The sequence below is a fragment of the Podarcis pityusensis genome, assembly GCF_964106645.2.
Source record: "Podarcis pityusensis genome assembly, chromosome: 6".
NCBI lineage: Eukaryota > Metazoa > Chordata > Lepidosauria > Squamata > Lacertidae > Podarcis > Podarcis pityusensis.
In genome coordinates, this window is record NC_138030.1 from 6,974,657 (window position 1) to 6,994,666 (window position 20,010).

Sequence of the window (20,010 nt, forward strand, 5' to 3'; positions counted from 1 at the left end):
TTTCCAACAATCATATAACATAACTTCTTATCTTATACAACATTTTAGACTTCCATCAACACCTCTGATGATTTTCTGTTCTTGATCACTTATTCTGCATTTCTTAATTTATTACTCTTAATTATCATTGTGGGTTAAACCACAGAGCCTAGGACTTGCTGATCAGAAGGTCGGCGGTTCGAATCCCCGGAACAGGGTGAGCTCCCGTTGCTCGGTCCCTGCTCCTGCCAACCTAGCAGTTCGGAAGCACGTCAAAGTGCAAGTAGATAAATAGGTACCGCTCCGGCGGGAAGGTAAACGGCGTTTCCGTGCGCTGCTCTGGTTCGCCAGAAGCGGCTTAGTCATGCTGGCCACAAGACCCAGAAGCTGTACGCCGGCTCCATCGGCCAATAAAGCGAGATGAGCACCGCAACCCCAGAGTCAGTCACAACTGGACCTAATGGTCAGGGGTCCCTTTACCTTTAATAGTTCTCCTCACAGTCTTTCTTGCAATGTTTCAAATAGCCATCCTTACAAAACTTCTTGCAATCCTACTGGCGTAATCTGTTCATTACAATGACTTTTCAAATAGTTTGTATATTTATTCCAGTCTTCTAAGAATCTCTGCTCCCTTGTCTGAAACCCCACAGAGCTGCTTCTAGTCAATTTCAACCAGAAGTAGTCAGAGATTCCACCTTGACTACTTCTAGTTGACACTGACTAGTAGCAGCTCTGTGGGGTTTCAGAGAAGGGGTATTCACGGCCATACATAAAATTGCCAGGGATTGAACCTGAGACATTCTGCATGCAGAGCAGATGTTCTGCCACTGAGCTGTGGCCTGCCTACTTAGTTGCATGAGTACAGCTGCAGTAATTGGTGAGCAAGAAAGGCAGGGGGGAAATAAGATAAAAATAAGATAAAAGTGCTTCCCTTGCCAAAGACTGGAACTAAGGAGGTTCCTTGAAAAGTTGCGGATAGCTCAGGGGCGCACCCTACAAGCGGGGAAGCCATCTCAAATCACTCATGGCAGAAAAGATTTAGCTACCTTCTGCGCCATCACAAAAACGTTGGGAATCTAAATGCAACGCTGCCCCCCTCCACACACAGAGACAAATACTGTCTCTCTCCTTTTCTTTCTGAGGGGCCAAGGGAATAAGTGCTTTCTTAGTGGTTGTTTCCTTTCATCGTTTCTAAATTACGAATGGGGAAAGGTGATGTAGAAAAGCGAAAGAAGAAAGTCACAGCTGTTGTTGTTCATCAAGAGGCATCCATAGTCAGCATGCAGCCCCCATTGTGTTTTCTGCAACCTTTTCTGTTTTCAGGATGGTATTTCCCCCCCCCCCTTTTTCGTTTCTTTTCAAACAAAAATAATTTATCTGCATGGAACCCAAATTGCTAAGGCATGCTTGAAAACCAGCAGAACGTTTGCCAATTTCCCTGGGAAAAGTGACAAAATAAAAGTGAGGGGTGGGGGGAGGGAGAGAGAGAAAGCCATGCTAGATTTCATTTCAGCAAAAACACACACAGCCGTCCAGCAATCAAAAATATTAATTCTATTGTGAGGCGTGCATCGGAAGGCATTAACTCTGGCGAACACCAGGAACGGCATATTTGAAAGGCTCGTAAATGTAATGAAGTCCTTTTGACACCTGCTCCTCTCCGCACTTTAAATGTGAGCCATCGGTCCGGAGGGAATCAAGGCTTTAAAAATAGAAATTATAGTAATTGTCTTCTTGGGTTATTGGGAAGGTTGTAATAAACACGAGGCTCATAAGGCGATGGGGCGGCAAGAGCGTGGATGACAGGATGCATAAATTACCCCCTTTTTTTATTTCTTTCCCCTCCCCCCCTTCCAGTGGCCCCCTCCAGCAAATCACACAGTATAAATCATTGTACGTTAGCGCTACATTACTGCAAGGGGAAATAATATGCATGGAAATTCCATCTGAGATATTCGGTTCACAGACGAGACTTCAGGGCGCTTTTGTCATCCTTCAGCATTTTAAACAAAACAACTCGGAACAACTCCTGGCGAGGAGCAACCTTCCGTTGCCCAGCTCAGGAGAAGAGCGCAGGGAAAAAAGGAATATGCGGGGGGTGAGGAACTCTGGCTGCAGAGCCACACTGCAGACTGGTACCCGTTTAATACCGGTTTAAACATCATGGCTTCGTCCAAAGAAGGCTGGGGGTTGTAGCTTGCTGGGGGCAGCTCTGTTTGAGACCCCCTAGGCCTTCCTGCAGAGAGACTTGCAGCGCCCAGGAGTCTCCAAGGAGGGGGAATCAAACCAGTTTTAATTCTGCACCGTGCAATCCAAAGAAGCCCACATTTAAGAGCATCCTCCTTCCACCTCCCTCCTTCATTGAAGAACAACAGATCACAGCACGTGTCTGGCAACTGGCGTGTACTCATGACTCTTTGCCAATGAGAAAGCAGTACGCTTTGTTTGCGTCCGACACTCTGCCAGCGAAGGGACAGAGAAGGGAAACAGCATGTGCTGTTCAATGCAGTTCGTGTTCCAGCTGCTGCCTTCGGCCCTACAAATCCCCCCCACCCTTCTCTCCTCCTCCTTAATTTCATTCCATGGCATCTTCCATCCCCCCCCCCCCTTTGGCTTCTTCCCATCATACTAAGGATATTGCTGGCCTATGATAGCCGGTCAATGCTTTCCATGAAACGTTGAGCCTAGGATGTGTGTGCTGAAGCCTTTCTTGGCAACCTAACCCAATCTATTCTAGGCTTTCTTTTCTCCGGGGAATTTCATTTCCTCCTGTGGGAGTGGGCCATAGTTCATAATAATAATAATAATAATAATTTATTATTTATACCCCGCCCATCTGGCTGAGTTTCCCCAGCCACTCTGGGCGGCTCCCAATCAAGTATTAAAAACAATACAGCATTAAATATTAAAAACTTCCCTGAGCAGGGCTGCCTTCAGATGTCTTTTAAAGATAGGATAGCTACTTATTTCCTTCACATCTGAAGGGAGGGTGTTCCACAGGGTGGGCGCCACTACCGAGAAGGCCTTCTGTCTGGTTCCCTGTAACCTCACTTCTCGCAATGAGGGAACCGCCAGAAGGCCCTCGGCGCTGGATCTCAGTGTCCGGGCTGAACGATGGGGGTGGAGACGCTGCTTCAGGTATACAGGACCGAGGCCGTTTAGGGCTTTAAAGGTCAGCACCAACACTTTGAATTGTGCTCGGAAACGTACTGGGAGCCAATGCAGATCTCTCAGAACTAGTGTTATGTGGTCCCACCGGCCACTCCCAGTCACCAGTCTAGCTGCCGCATTCTGGATTAATTGCAGTTTCCGGGTCACCTTCAAAGGTAGCCCCACGTAGAGCGCATTGCAGTAGTCCAAGTGGGAGATAACTAGAGCATGCACCACTCTGGTGAGACAGTCCGCGGGCAGGTAAGGTCTAAGCCTGCGTACCAGGTGGAGCTGGTAGACAGCTGCCCTGGACACAGAATTAACCTGTGCCTCCATGGACAGCTGTGAGTCCAAAATGACTCCCAGGCTGCACACCTGGTCCTTCAGGGGCACAGTTACCCCATTCAGGACCAGGGAATCCCCCACACCCGCCCGCCCCCTGTCCCCCCAAAACAGTACTTCTGTCTTGTCAGGATTCAACCTCAATCTGTTAGCTGCCATCCATCCTCCAACCACCTCCAGGCACTCCAGTTCAGTGGTAGAGTGCCTGCTCTGGGCCAAGAAGGTCCCAATTTCAATCTGTAGCATCTCAAGGTAGAATCCTGGGCGTAGCCAGGAGGGCAGTTGCCACCCCCCCCCATCAAGTAAATAAATAAAAAATACTTAACTAACTGGCCGGTTACATTGCAGGTAACTCGGTTCTGTCCCGTCCCCCAGCATAAAGCCTGCCCCCCCAATAAATCCTGGCTACACCCATGCATAGATTCCTGCCTGAAATGATGGAGAACAGCTGCCAGTCGGTGTGTTTTCCAACCTTGGGTCTCCGGCTGGTTTTGGACTGCCAATCCCATCATCCCTGACCATTGGTCTTGCTAGCTAGGGATGATGGGAGTTGTAGTCCAAAAACAGCTGGAGACCCAAGGTTGGAAAACACTATACTGAGCTAAAAGAACCAATTGTGTGACTTGATATAAGGCAGCTTCCTGTGTTCTACACACACACACACACTCCAGATGTGTCAAATCATACAGCCGTAGCAATGGAGTTATTCATGACAAGGTTAACTAAGCTATCAGGTAAGTACTACATCTGACCAGAGTAATAATAATATGAGTTCTCAGGAGTGTCCTCGCAAATGCTTAACCCATTCAACCAACCTTTGCAAATATTCTAAACTTTTCAAATGTTGACCTTCAAATCTGAAATTCATATATGCTTTTCGACTGCAAATTTCTACCCCAGCCTTCAAAATTTGGGTGAGTTTTCTCGGTTATTTGTTGGCGTTCCTTGGTTGTTTTGATTTTGCAGGCGTGAAGTGTGAGATCTGTCAACTATCAAATGCAAAATTGCATCACGCATCTGTTCTCAAATACGGTCAAAGGTCCATTGTCCTGGTGGGTGAAGTCTTGCTCCTACCCTCCTTCTGACAGGAAGTCTCACTTCCATCCTTTCAAGATGGAATCTCCCTCTTTAACTCGCAAAAGTTATTGTTGACTCGCAGAAATAATATTGAAATCAAATATCAAAGTCAAACACCAAGTGTTGAAATTAAATCTTTGGGTGTCAAAGGCATATATCAAATATTTGGTGAATAATCTGTATATTTGGAGAGTAAATTCACTGCAGCTTTCTGTTGACAGCCATTTGTCAGGATTTCTTTCAGTATGAGTTGTCTTGGGGCTGGGGGTGGAGACCGAAAGATGGTAAAATATCTTATTGGTTCCAAGTTGGGCCTGCATTTCAGCTAGTAGATAGATCTATGTGACCTTACAGTGAATATGCTAATAGTTTCTGAGATTTTGTGATGTCTATGTAACATAACCAACCGTCAGCTGCCCCAGAAAACGTGGCTCTAGACTCCTGAACTGCACACTGTGATATAGTTATGCTTAATTAATAAATGTACTCCCAGCACTTGGAAGTTACAAATATTATTTATTCATGATGCTGTTCCTTGCTGAGCATCATGTTTGATGTCCCAAAATTAGAGAGGATATTTGAATGGATCGGCCTCTCTCGGTAAAATTTCACTCTGTGCAACCTTAATTGTCTGCTCTCTAAAGGTCTGCAGAAAATGTGAAAGTGTGCTATCACTTTTCTGGCCCACACTTTAATAGCTGAACAGAGAGAACCAAAGCAAATGTTCTTTCAAAGAAACCCAGTGAAATTTCTGTCAAGGGGAGTGCGATGACTCATTCACACAACCATTTTTCCCCCAGCCTGGTGGATTTTATTTGAGTTGGCATTATCTATCACATCCTGAACTTACATGGTTACTGCATCTTGTCTCCATAACCAGAACATTATTTTGTTTGGTTTGCTTTTTTTGTTTCTAATCTGCATCTCTGTGACAGCATATCCAAGAAAATAGACGCAAATCTTATACAGTGGTACCTCGGGTTAAGTACTTAATTCGTTCTGGAGGTCCGCACTTAACCTGAAACTGTTCTTAACCTGAAGCACCACTTTAGCTAATGGGGCCTCCTGCTGCTGCCGCACCACCGGAGCACAATTTCTGTTCTCATCCTGAAGCAACGTTCTGGACCTGAAGCACTATTTCTGGGTTAGTGGAGTCTGTAACCTGAAGCATATGTAACCTGAAGCGTATGTAACCTGAAGCGTATGTAACCCGAGGTACCACTGTACAGCAAAAGGTCCAGAAGGAAACAGATGCCGAAACATCTCAAAATGTAGTCTAGTAGATGCAAGTTTGTCCCACCTCACCCCAGTTTGTGACTTTATGGTTGAGACAACCAGAACATCATGGTAAACCTGTTCACACTTATGGCTTGCCATGTAAAGACGTCCCCCCACCCTTGTGTGCCAAACTGAGGCACTGCTTTGCTCCTGTGACATTCTGCCCAAGTGGTGGTCTTCTTGTTTATCAGCCATGAATGGAGGCAGTTTCCCAGACAGCTCGTGTCTTAGATCTTTTCCGCTTGCCTTTGTGCAATCCAAGCTCATGGTTTCCAGGGGCACATTAGCTTTGATTGCAAATTGTTTTCATTAAATAAAATGTTAATTCTGTTGTTGTTTGATTCCAGATGAGTTTAGAGAATGACGATAAGCGAGCACGTACACGATCAAAGGCAATCAGAGGTGAGCACTTTGTGGAATTATGCGCTCTGGCAGTTAAACCTGGCTCTGTGGCTCTGTGTGGTTCATCAAAATGCTTCTGTCTCTGAGGCCAGCAATCTTGATCTTTTTCTCTCTGTGTGTATGTGTTTAAACGCTGCACACACATACCCTCCTCAACTTTTCCCAGGAGATATCTTCAGAGAGTGACTCACAGGGACGCTCAAAACATTTTCAATCCACATTCTGATTTCCCCTCTCCCTTCCCTCTCCCTTCTTTTAAAAAACAGCCTCGCATGCTTTGCTTCATAGAAATCTTGATAGCTTCAGATCACTTTTATCACATGTGCTCGGCCGGAGGCTTTGAAGTCATAAATCTGAGAAAGCCAGAGAGAGACTGTGCATGTTGCAGAAGCAAACAAGGCTGATGTGGTGGGAATTTGAAGACAAATGACTTGATAATTTGAGGCCTGATTGCTATTTATTTTCTGACTTTGAAAGCAAAAATGCCTTCGTGTATTTCACCTGGCAGAGGGAAGAAATTCTGGCAAATAAAACGGGGGTGCCACATCATTGCCTTGGGCAAATTAATTGGTTTCTCATTTCTGAGTGAATTGTTCATTGTGTGTGTCTACATTAGGGAGAATATCAACTGAGTGGTATATGTGCATAATAACCAGCCATTGTACACATTCACCAGGCCTCATGGAGAATGTGCACATAATCTGTCCTTAAAGATGGAACTGTACACATTTCCCAGTCAATGCACACAATCTCGAACAGGTATTGGAGATTATGCATATATTGACTGAATTTTATACATTATCCAGTCATTACTCATAATCCCCAGTAGGTTTTGGGGAATGTGCAAAACTAGCCTTCATTCTGTACATTTTTCAGGCAATGTGCACATTCTCAAGTCAGTATGCATAGTCTCTAAAAACCATGCCTTTCTCCACTATCTCTAGTTCAGAAGTTGACTTCATGGGCTGCTTCTGACCCACTGCCTAATTTTATGTGGCCCACAACATATCCTTGCACTGATCAGCTGAACAGTGGGGGGAAAGGGTGGGGCTCCAGGAAAAGAGTATATTTTTTTGCAGGCCAGACTCATTTTCACCCCTCAGCTGTTCCTCAGTCAACTGAGCAGCACAAGGGAATCACAGGGAGAGGAAAGCTCCATCCCATGATGCGCTATAGCAGCATGGCACAAAGGGACATGGGTGGCGCTGTGGTCTAAACCACTGAGCCTCTTGGGCTTCCCAATCAGAAGGTCGGCAGTTCAAATCCCTGCAATGGGGTGAGCTCCCATTGCTCTGTCCCAGCTCCTGCCAACCTAGCAGTTCAAAAGCACGGCAGTGCAAGTAGATAAATAGGTACCTCTCCAGCAGGAAGGTAAACAGTGTTTCCATGCACTCTGGTTTCTGTTATGCCAAAGCTGGTTTAGTCATGTTGGCCACATGACTCAGAAAGCTCTCTGTGGACAAAGGCCGGCTCCCTCAGCCTGAAAGCAAAATGAGCAACGCAACACCATAGTCGCCTTTGACTGGCCTTAACTGTCCAGGGGTCCTTTACCTTTTTATATAGGAGCATGGGGTCAATCATCACGGGACTCTCACAGGAGGGAAGAGTTGGCTAACTGAGCAAGTTAGCAGTCTCTGTACTGTAATTGCAAGATATGCTCCTCAAAAGCCAGCTATAAGTCTCGATCCCAGTGTAAGGTCTCCTCCATAATATGTAGGATAACTTAGCTATATCGTGGTATCATCACATTTTCGTACACACACACACACACACACAAGCAGCCAATGACAGGGAGCATTATGCTATTGAGGCATGAAATAAGTGACCCTACATATAACAGGGGAGGAAATGTAGAGCCCATGCTATGCAAGCAGAAGGTCCTGGGTTCCATTTCTTGCACCTCCCATTGGAATTAATCAAGTAACAAATGATGGGAAGGTTCTCCAACTGAGATTTTGGAGCCGTGCTTCTAATCACACAAAAAACTGTTGACAGCCACGTGGGTCTGTTATGGCAGGAAATCCAAATGCCCTAGTAGGTTCATACTTTTTTAGAGCCAACCACAGTGTCCAGGTCATCAGCAAGTTATTGTGTTGCCCGGAACGGTTCTTGAGACTAGATGTTTAAAAAATAGAGGGAGGTGAGAAACTGGGGTGGGGTGTAGGGCATGGTATTAAAGCCCTGCAGTCTGAAGGAGTTAACGGTCATAAAATGGAGTCGGTGGGAATTATGCCGATTTAATTAGACTAGCCACTCATAGGTGATAAACAGATTGCACTAAGGGTAGACAATACTGGTTAGATCAGGGTTGTTCAATATTGGGTCTCCATATGTTCTTCGATTGCATCTCCCAGCATTCCTGGTCTTTGGCTAGGGGTGTTGAAAGTTATAGTCCAAGAAAATCTGGAGATCCTGGGTCAAAGAACACTAAACTAGATGAATCAATGGTCTGATTCAGTATACGGTGGTTTCATATAACGGGGGTGTTGTTTTCGGTGGCTAGTTCCACCTGTAGAAATTGCCAGAAGGGTGACATCTTGTGTGACTTTTCTTTTTTCTGCTTTGTTTTCCTTTTCTTCTTCTCCGTCTTTCTCCACAGTGCCTACAGAACTCATTGGCCAGGAGGTGAGGTAAGGAAATTTTCTTCTCAGCAACTCAGGGCTGATTCACATGTGCGTGTATTTCACCCAATTAACAACAACGATTTTATTATTTATACATGACTCTGAGCTAAATGTGTGTGTTGTTCCCCCCTCGAGAATTATTGTGTCTGAGATGATGTGAGCTGATATGGAAACTCAGCCGTCTCTGGTGTGGGATAGGTCTCTCACAAATGCCACGCATCATCCCTTGGTGTTGCTTGAAGGCAACTTTCATTTGGTCAGGGAAAACAACAGGCTGCCACTTTTTAAATAGGAGATCAACCAACTGGGATTTTAAGGGGTACGTGTTGACTATGTACACACACACACACACAAATATACAGCAAAAGAAACAAATTATGACTTCAAACTAAAACAATGCCAAGGATGCTCATTTGCATCCACTGACAAATAAAGATCTAACCATCAATGCTTTTCAGTCCAATCGATTTCTTTTTCATATAATAATTTTTATTAAGTTTTCAATTTTACATTTCAAAATAAACATTTTACAAACTTTAAAATATCCAGTGACTTCCCTTCTTCATTTTACATATCATACATTCCGGCACATTTTACTGTAACCATTCAGATCAGTTTTCCACTTTTCCATCAATCAAATATTATTTACACTGCTGAATTTATCTTAATGCTGCCAGCATTTTCAGCTGTGTACAGTTATTTTCCATATAGTCAATAAATGCTTTCCAATCTTCTTTAAATATATGTTCTTCTTGCTCTCTTATTCTATGTGTTAAATCTGCAAATTCTGACAACTTAAGTTGCCAATCCTCTTTAGTTGGGACCTCACTCACTTTCCATTTTTGGGCTAACAAAACATGTCACGGTTGCATACATAAATAAACTTTTCTGACATCTAGGGATTTCTGTCTGGGTTATTCCCAGTAAAAAGAACTCTGGTGTTTTTTTTGGGGGGGGTGTAATTTTAAACATTTTTTTCCAACTCATTTTTTTCAAACCATTTCCCAATATACTTTTACCTTTTCATATGTCCACCACATATGAAAAAAAGGTTCCCTCGACTTCTTTACACTTCCAACACGTATCTGATTCTGTTAGATAGATCTAAGCCAACCTACTCAGAGTTAAATACCATCTAGGGATCATTTTTAATTCTCTTTCAGTGAGTAACGTGCAGTAAATTTCAAGTCACTTTTCCAAAGTTTCTCCCAGAGGTTGAAATCTATATTGTGTCCTATATCTATTGCCCAGTGTGTCACTGAAGCTTTCACAAGTTCATCTTTTGTTTCCCATTCTAATAAAAATTTACACATTTTAGACAGAAGTTTATCCTTATTTTATAAAAGTTATTTTTCAAATTGTGAGCTTTGGTCCAAAAATCCATTTTTAAGTTCTAATTGAAACATATTGTATATCCAGTGATATTGTAGCCGATCCGTAACTTGTCTCCTTACATTTTCCATTGGTTTCAGTTCGGGTTCTCCCCCTGTAAAATCCAGCAGTTCCCTGAAGGTCGCCCACTGTCTATCCATATTAACTCTCTTAATTGTAATTGCCTCGATAGGAGATAGCCATAAAGGTGTTTTTATTTCCAGCAGATTCTTATATTTCTCCCAGACTCTATACAGATTCTTCCTAAGAATGTGGTTCATGAAACTCTTATAAATTTTAGCCTTCCCATATCAAACACATGCATGTCAGCCGAATTTTAAATCTTGGCCTTCTAAATCTAAACTGTCTGCATTGTCCAATACAATCAATTCTTTTAACCAACACAAACAAGATGCCTCATAATACAATTGCAGATCTGGCAGTACAAAGCCTCCTTTTTCTTTTGCATCTATCAGTATTTTATGTTTAATTCTTGGCTTTCTTCCTGCCAGATCAATTTAGAGATATTTTCTTTCCATTCTTTGAAGCAGTTTGAATTATTTACAATTGGAATTGACTGGAATAAAAACAGCATCCTAGGGTGTATGTTTGGATTTGATATCCCGCTTTATCACTACCCGAAGGAGTCTCAAAGGGGCTAACATTCTCCTTTCCCTTCCTCCCCCACAACAAACACTCTGTGAGGTGAGTGGGGCTGAGAGACTTCAAAGAATGGCTGAAATTCTACCTAACAGGGAGAGTTTCTTTCTCCCCCATATCTCCAGCTCTTTTCTGAACCTCTTTCCACAATTTAATATAATTATTTTCAAATAGGCTGAGATTCCTTACTGTCAGCCAAATTCCCAAAAAAGGATAGTGTTGGGGTGGCCATAGCTGCGCACTGCCAGCCATCCGGGGGGGCGCAACTCTCCCCCATGCCGCTGTGGGAGAGTGATCCCCACAGAGACTTGGGAGGGAAGCTTTGCGGCCACCAGCCATATGGTTGGCGGGCCGCAGCTTCAATCCTAAGCCTCTGCAGGGGTTGCTCTCCTCCTGAAGAGGCTTGGGAGGGAAGCTGCATGCTTGCCAGCCTTATGGTTGGCAGGGCACAACTGGCGGGCATGCAGGGAAAGGGAAGGCCGCTGGCAAAGCCACGCAGCTCCCCCACTTGCTGTGGCGCCCCTGAGAGGCTGGTGCCCTGGAGCGAGGCACCACTAAGCCCCATGGGAAAGACGGCTCTGCCCTCATAGTCCCTTCCAACTCTACAACTCTACGATTCTAGGTGGACAAGTCAGTTTAGGGCAGCTTCCTACTCTTCTATATTCTTCCTGTGCTCCTTAAGCTGATCATGGATTGAGCAGCTTTAATTTCTGAAGCAGGAGGGGCACAAGAAAAGGCCTTGGTGGATAAAAGGGTGCCAAGCTCTGCTATCCCCCAGCCAGCCCCAAGGGAAAGCTGTTGCCTCTTCCTTGCTGCTCGGTTGGCCAACTGCTCATCTGAGTATTAGCCTTTCATAACCTGAAGCTGAATTGTTTGGTGCTTGATAGCATTACCCGCACTCACCAGGGGCAGCTCGGGAGAAACAGAAGCAGCCCTTGAAGAACTTAACACAGACCTGAACTCGAGAGCATACAAATTATAGGCTCACAAAGCCACCAAGCACTATTAGAAGCACACCGAGTGCGAAGGTTCAAGTGAGAAGAGCTCCGTAAGCACAGCACAAATGATACAGGCTGTCTTTCCTCTCCCCTTTTGATTAGAACGCTTCCTGCATCAAAGAGTAATTGGACCTTATGTGACCCAGCTTCCTAGGGTGTTTCTGCTCTGAGAGCCTGCTGTTTCTCTCTCAAGATACTGGGTTAGAGAGCGGCAGGCGTACCACTTGCCTACGTTTTATTGCTGAACACATGAGTGGAGGTGGTAATTGAAGCTGGCGACATATTTAAGGGGCAGCTCGGAGGGCCTCCACACAGCCATCACTGCAGCTGTCCTCTAATTGCCTGATTAACTGGACGATTAATCGACTAATTGAAGCCCAGGCTGCGTCTGCATGACAAAAGGAGAGGAGGCCATGGTAAAAGAAATTAGCGGTGTTCCAAGAAGCAAGGGAGAAATATCCAGTGGGTGATGGATGTGAGTGCCCTTGCAGGACAAGGAGGAAGATGGTCTAGGCGTGCAGCAGAATGAGGGGTGTAGAATCCCAAGGTGTTGGGGAAGACTAAGCAAAGTGCCATTTTTGAAGGCTCCCCTACGATGGACAGAATAGTTTCTTTTTATGGAGACACAACTGCATGTGTATTGGGAGCACAGAGGTGGTTCCTGTCTTAGAGAGTGGCAAAACCTGGAGGTCACATGGTGATCTTTTTTTTAATAAGATCTCCAGCCACAATCATGCCCAAGTTGGGCGCAAAGCAATAGTTCAGCAATGCCTTTTCACTGGTAGCTCGAACAGGTTCACGGGAAGAATGAGATATTGTTCTTAGACTTAGAACAGTGCCTGATTTGAAGAAAACAAATACACAGATGAAGATACAACGTGAAACTTCGGGGCCATGAAACCCCCTACATTTTATTCAGCTTACAGACATTCCTACGGGTTATGAGAAAATTTTCCATTCATTTCTTGGAAGCCAGGCCTGGAAATGGAGCAGCTCTGCCTAGCCAGGAAATTTGGCTGTGATCCTGCCTCCAAGCCCTACTCTAGTTGATCACCAATGCAAAACTATTGCCCTCTTTCCCAGGTGCCTTCCAAATGGACTTACTATTTTTGCACTGGAGCCCAGACTCAAGTGCTCTCCCCTACGGGAGGATGAAGTGGTTATGGGGAGAGAGAGTTGGGATTGGGCCTTGTGGAGCATAGCCAATGCAAGAATTAATTCATTCCCCAAAGACCACAACTAACCCTAGAGACTTTGTATGAAAATAAAAATCAGGGTTTTTTCCGCCTGCTTTTGTTCATTCAGTTCAAGTCACAATGTAGTGAAACAAAAGCCCCTTTTGCTTGTTCCACTGGAAGCACTTACAGAGAAAGTGGGATCACAGCTGCTGCCCCCATCATACATGCATTCATGTGAAGGTCCCAAATTACCAATGCATGTACTTACTGTATGTATGTTGCCTTTGTCCATGCAACTGCACCTTAAATAGGCAAGTCGAATGACTGTGTGGACAATGCCTATAAATGTACAGTTTATATGCATGCAAACTTCAGCCAGATGTGCACGGTCAGCAGCAGCAAGCAGATGTGATCCCCATTTGTATACACCAGGGGTCAGCAAACTTTTTCAGCAGGGGGCCAGTCCACTGTCCCTCAGACCTTCTGGGGGGCCGAACTATATTTTGAAGGGAGAAAAAATGAACGAATTCCTATGCCCCACAAATAACCCAGAGATGCCTTTTAAATAAAAGCACACATTCTACTCATGTAAAAACATGCTGGTTCCCGGATTGTCCACGGACCGGATTTAGAAGGCGATTGGGCCGGATCTGGCCCCCAGGTCTTAGTTTGCCTACCCATGGTATACGCATTGCCCTCGTTTACACATAATGCTAAACCATGCTGGACTAGATGGGTTATTGGCCTGAGTTATGTTCTTAACTCATGGTTTGCTAAACAAAGCATGTCTTAGTGTTATGTGAGAATCAGGTCATTCTGTTGAACATGTGACAGAGGCTCAAATTCACCATTCTTCAAGCATGCAGTAGACTTCAGACTTGCCTCCCTCTTCTTCAAAGCGGCCACAAACATAAGCTTTTAATTCAGGTGAGCCACAGCTGATATCACCCAGAAGCTCAGGGTCCCAGGGTCCGGCTACTTTTAGTGTGTCTGGGGCAGCCTATTATGCTGCAATCTCCAGTCCTGAGGGAAAGCAATTAAAATTAAATAGACTTTTACAATCATCAGCAAAAGGGCAAAAAGAGTAGGCAGAAGGGTGAGCTGTTCCAATTGTTATGGGGGACAAATCTGTTGTTCATGGAGATTAGAATTATGGAAGTGCATTCTGTATAGCAACAAGGCTGTATTTAATCGCATTTGCTCAGGAGTGGAACATATAGAACATTCCCATTTGGCTGGAAAGGAAACCATTCTTCTCAAATCCTGAATCACCTACATATATAAGTTGGACCTTATGAAAATTCACAGAGGAACTGCAGTAGAAATTGGCCTCAGAGGAGGAAGCACAGTGGGAGCATCAAACAATCTGATGTAATCATTGTAACCACATCATAAATACCACAGTCATGCGTATCTGAACATCAGAAGTAGTTTTGGATGTACGAATGATTTCAGGATCCAGCACTGAAAGACATAGAGCTGCAGAGGAAGTCCAGTTGTGTGTGTGTGTGTGTGTGTGTGTGTGTGTGTGTGTGTGTTGGAAATAAATAAAAGCACCATCGGTAGGAGGTGAGTGCAAGAGTAGTCTGGTTTTAAAAGGCTTGCTTTCACACATGCAAATCTTTAATTAAACCTACTCATAAAACTATAATGAACCGTTCATTTAATTAAATGGGGTGAGTCATTTCATTAATTTTTAGCAAACTGCAGAGCCGCTGTGTTGCCCTCATCTGCCGGAATTCAAAGGGAAGAGATGAACTGTTTAAAGGAAATTATCTTTTCTTCCATGGGGTATTTCAGTGGCTCCTTTGTTTTTCAAATGCACATGCGACTTGTTGGCTTTTGTTTAAACACGCTACACACTTTGATTTCGAAAACTTTGTTGTTGTTGTTTCACCCCTTGAAGTCACGCCTGTTTTTGTTTCTTGGTTATGTCACCCTCCTAACTTAGCTGCCCTACTCCAGGATGTAACGGATCGGGACACATCCGGGGGAAGTACGCAAGACACAGGAGGTGAGTTTTGGTCACCATCACCAACATGGCTGCCATTGTTGCCATCCTCATCAAATCCTCCAACCTGCCACATCTGGATGACATTACCTATGCCCTGTGTTTCTTCCAGGCCTCTTTCAATTCATTGCATGCTGATTGTTGTTGTTGTTGTTTAGTCGTGTCCGCCTCTTCGTGACCCCATGGACCAGAGCACGCCAGGCACTCCTGTCTTCCACTGCCTCCCGCAGTTTGGTCAAACTCATGCTGGTAGCTTCGAGAACACTGTCCAACCATCTCGTCCTCTGTTGTCCCCTTCTCCTTGTGCCCTCCATCTTTCCCAACATCAGGGTCTTTTCCAGGGAGTCTTTTCTTCTCATGAGGTGGCCAAAGTATTGGAGCCTCAGCTTCAGGATCTGTCCTTCCAGTGAGCACTCAGGGCTCATTTCCTTCAGAATGGATAGGTTTGATCTTCTTGCAGTCCCTGGGACTCTCAAGAGTCTTCTCCAGCACCATAATTCAAAAGCATCAATTCTTCGGCCATCAGCCTTCTTTATGGTCCAGCTCTAACTTCCATACATCACTACTGCATGCTGATTAAGGATGAGCAAATCTGTCAGTTTTGGTTTCTCTCAGTTTCTCACTTTTTCAGTCTTAAATCCAGGCCTCCGTATCAGTTTGTGATGTTTATTTTTTTTAAGTCTTTGTGAAAATTCATCAACGTTTTGATGCAGATTTCTCCTAAGACACATTGTTGTGTGCAATTTTGCCTGACATATGAAATATTTTTTGCAAAGCGTATTCTCCCAAACATAATGTATTTTTGTATGTTATTCTCACCGATGTTATTTCTATGCACACTTTAGCTTAGTCCATGCATTTCTGTGCACACTGCTAGGCTAAAGAACCACACTGCCAAATTCAGAGAAGTGTAAATATCAAAGGATGAATGTGTTATAGTCTGCATATTGTTTCAGAAAGTGCAAATTAGGTAGATTTCACTTTTAAATACAAACCAAATCCCTCCCAACTGCCTTGGGCTTCTCCAATATCACACTTGATGACAATAGTCCATTGAAACTTTCCAATCAACAATGGGAGCCATGGGTAGGTTAGATATGGATATTTTTCACTCAGAAATTATTGATAGAGGTTAATGAAATAAAAAAATTATGGTACGGACAAAGTTGATTCGGGAAAGTGTTTCTTCCTCTCTCATAAAACTGCAGCTCGGGGTCAGCCAATGAAATCTGTTCAGGACAGATAAAATGCATTACTTCTTCACACAATGCGCAATTCACCTGTGGATTTCACTGCCACACATGAGGATGACAGCCACCAGCCCTAGATGGGAATAATAATAATAATAATAATAATAATAATAATAATAATAATAATTTTTATTTACACCCCACCCTCCCCAGGCTCAGGGCAGCTAACACCAGATATAAAACAATTGATTGAAATACAACTTTAAAAACAAGATTAAAATACAACATTAAAATGCAGCTTCCTTTTAGTAGAAACTCAAATAAAAAACTTTTTGGGGGAGGAAAACATCAAGTCTTCACCAAGGCCAACTATCCAGACTGGTCCTACATGGGCCAGAAAAAAGCCAGGGAAGTCCCCAAGTTAGAGTTCCATCACAGAAGGAGAAAGGGGAAAAAGAAAGAGGGGGAGGGAATCAAATTGATTCCAAGCCGAAGGCCAGGCAGAACAACTCTGTCTTACAGGCCCTGTGGAAAGAAATCAGATCCTGCAGGGCCCTGGTCTCATGAGGCAGAGCATTCCACCAGGCCGGGGCCAGTGTTGAAAAGGCCCTGGCTCTGGTTGAGGCAGGAGACAAATTAGCAGGAATATAAAAACACAGGAAGCTACTTCATCCTGAGTCACACTATTGGTCCATCTAATTCAGCTGACTTGCAGTGGCTCTTCAGGATTTGGGGCAGGGAACATTCGCAGCCCTACCTGGAGATGTTGGTGATTGAACCTGGGACCTTCTGCATATAGATCAGATGTTCTGCCACTGAGCTACAGCCCCTGGAGGCATTTTTCTATCAACAGCTGTAGACATGAGAGCCTCCATGTTCAGAGCTAGCATAGCTATGAGCACCAGTTGCTGGCAGTGAGGAGGACTATGGTTTCCATGCCTTCCTTGTGGACTTCCAAGTGGCTGGACACTATTGGAAACAGGACGCTGAACTAGATGGAAATGTGATCTTCTCTGGCGGGGATCTTCTGTCATTCCTGTGTTTTCTGGTAATCACTTCTGAGACCTTTAATAGCTCTGGGTACCAAAATGTGTGGTTACTAGGCTGCCACCAACTGCTTTGCCTTCCCCTATTCCAGTGCGGGAAAGAAGTTGTTCTGTGGCTTTGCGCTTAGCGATGCAAAAGGGAAGCAACAGCATTCCTTGCTGTGAGCCTCAAGTCCCTGGAGCCTCGAAACAACTTTATGGGGTTGGTCTTGAGCTAGCATTGACATCTCTTCAGATATTCTGGTATCAAGCCTCCAACAACAGTGACAGCTGCAGTGAAATTGCTATGGTGTGAAATTTGGCGTGTCACCTGACAAGTGACCGCTTGGATACCTGTCTCATTTATAGCCAGTGCTTAAAGTAGCTCAGGAGACCTTGAAGAACTGGAGATCAGTTTATATATAGGGGAAAGGTTGTTTAAGTGCAAAACAGTTTGTGCTACTCAAGAATGTAAAGCATGGGGAGGAGGGCTAACTTTTTAATTAACTAGCGCCATTTATCCAACACAGTGCTTTGCAAAGGAAAGGTTTGCAAGGTCCCTACCCCAATGAGCTTACACTCTTATAGACATAGAAAAACAACGTATTAAAAGGATGAAGTGTGGGATACGCATTTATTTCAATTACACATAATTTGGCTCAGTTATAGTACAGTATCAGGAGTACAGTGGTACCTTGGTTGTCAAACGTAATGTGTTCCGGGAGTCCGTTCAGCTCCTGGAACCATTTGAAAACCAAGGCGCGGCTTCCGATTGACTGCAGGAGCTTACTGTACTCTAGCGGAAACCGCGGAAGCCGCGCCAGTGGTTTGGCTTCCAAAAACCATTTGCAAACCGGAACACTTACAGCGTTTTGCTTACGGTTTGCGGCTTTCGGGAGCTGATTTGTTTGGAAGCCAAGCCATTTGACAACCAAGGTACCACTGTACTACTACCATGGCACAAATCAGAGAGTGAGGATTATCTGTTGCTCCTTGACTTGTGTACTTCGGGTGGCATGTGTGAAAAGGCTCTAATGAACGTACTGTGTACAGTGGTACCTCGGGTTACATACGCTGCAGGTTACATACGCTGCAGGTTACAGACTCCGCTAACCCAGAAACAGTACCTCGGGTTAAGAACTTTGCTCCAGGATGAGAACAGAAATCGTGCAGCAGTGGCGCAGCGGGAGGCACATTAGCTAAAGTGGTGCTTCAGGTTAAGAACAGTTTCAGGTTAAGAACAGACCTCCAGAATGAATTAAGTTCTTAACCCAGGGACCACTGTACTCTCCAGTGAGCGAGCAAATGAGAAATTATCTTTGTCACTAGTGGCCCAGGCACGGCAAGGGGAGCAGAATACAATCAGAGAATAAGAAGATCCTGCTGGATCTGGAAAACAGAAGCAGGAAGAAGGGCTCCTTCCTTCCTCCCACAGCATCTCTCATGGAGTTTAGCTCCAGCTGCGTTACATCAGCTAGAAACAAAGGGAATGGCTCGTTTCATGCCTTCAAATTGTTTCAATTAATCAGAGAGTGACAGTTTCATCACATGTCCAGAATGAAGCCATTACCTAAACATTGCAAATTAAGACACATGTACTTCAGCCAGCTCAGTGGTGGCGCGCCGTGATCGTATAGTGGTTAGTACTCTGCGTTGTGGCCGCAGCAACCTCGGTTTGAATCCGAGTCACAGCAAAAGTTTTAGAGACGCGGGTGGCCCTGTGGGTTAAACCACAGAGCCTAGGGCTTGCCAATCAGAAGGTCAGCGGTTCGAATCCCCGCGATGGGGTAAGTCTCGTTGCTCCGTCCCTGCTCCTGCCCACCTAGCAGTTCAAAAGCACGTCAAAGTGCAAGTAGATAAATAGGTACCACTCCAGCGGAAAGGTAAACGCCGTTTCCGTGTGCTGTTCTGGTTCGCCAGAAGTAGCTTAGTCATGCTGGCCACATGACCCGGAAGCTGTACGTCGGCTCCCTCGGCCAATAAAGCGAGATGAGCGCCGCAACACCAGAGTCGGTCACGACTGGACCTAATGGTCAGGGGTCCCTTTACCTTTACTTTACTTCAGCCAGTCTAGCTGGTTAGCTTTCGGGAAGCCAGTGCGTTACAGTGACAAAGCTCTCTCTCTCTCTCTCCCCCCTGTTTTTTTTTAGTTTACAAAGTTGCCCCCTCGCAAAGAAGAGGAAACTTCAAGGTGCAGAAGCAGAACATCTGGCATCCAAGAGGAAATCCCACCCGCTTAAGCTAGCCCTCGATGAAGGCTACAGCATTGACAGTGATGGCAGCGAAGAGGCAGAAGCGAAAGAGGAGTCTGTGACGGACGACTCCGAGGGCACGCTGGAGGAGGAAGAGGCAGAAGCAATAGACCAAGAGGAGGCCTGCAGCAGCTGTCCAGCAGAAGAAGGTGCCTTATTTCATTATTGGCTCGACTGCAAAGATTTACTTCATGGGTAGGAATAAGAAAGGGAACGTTGACAATCGATAGAGTGAGAGCTCCTCTAAATAATACGTAGATGCTGTCATGGTAGGCACAGAGGACATGCTAGCCAAGGAAGCTAGACATAAACTTTATCGGCTCTCACAAATCTAACAGGAAACTCCTGACTCCACCCAGAAGATGCAACTAAGTCCAGTGCCTCCTAGTGACTAAACTATATAATGACACTATCCACATATCTCATTTGGTTGGAAGTCGCTTCAGGTTGCCTTGGGCAAGATAAAGCAAATA

At 44.8% G+C, this 20,010-nt stretch overlaps 1 protein-coding gene across 4 annotated transcripts in view; it reads left to right on the top strand.

Moving 5' to 3' along the window:
- The window catches only part of MYT1 (myelin transcription factor 1), a 170,926-nt gene that overhangs the window by 74,004 nt on the left and 76,912 nt on the right, over positions 1 to 20,010 (top strand). For all 4 annotated transcript variants that reach the window (XM_081011053.1, XM_081011055.1, XM_081011054.1 and 1 more), the window contains exons 3-6: positions 6,174 to 6,228; positions 8,828 to 8,858; positions 15,011 to 15,073; positions 19,436 to 19,686. In XM_081011053.1, coding sequence (XP_080867179.1) covers positions 6,174 to 6,228; positions 8,828 to 8,858; positions 15,011 to 15,073; positions 19,436 to 19,686 — 400 coding nt within the window. The remainder of the gene's footprint in view (positions 1 to 6,173; positions 6,229 to 8,827; positions 8,859 to 15,010; positions 15,074 to 19,435; positions 19,687 to 20,010) is intronic.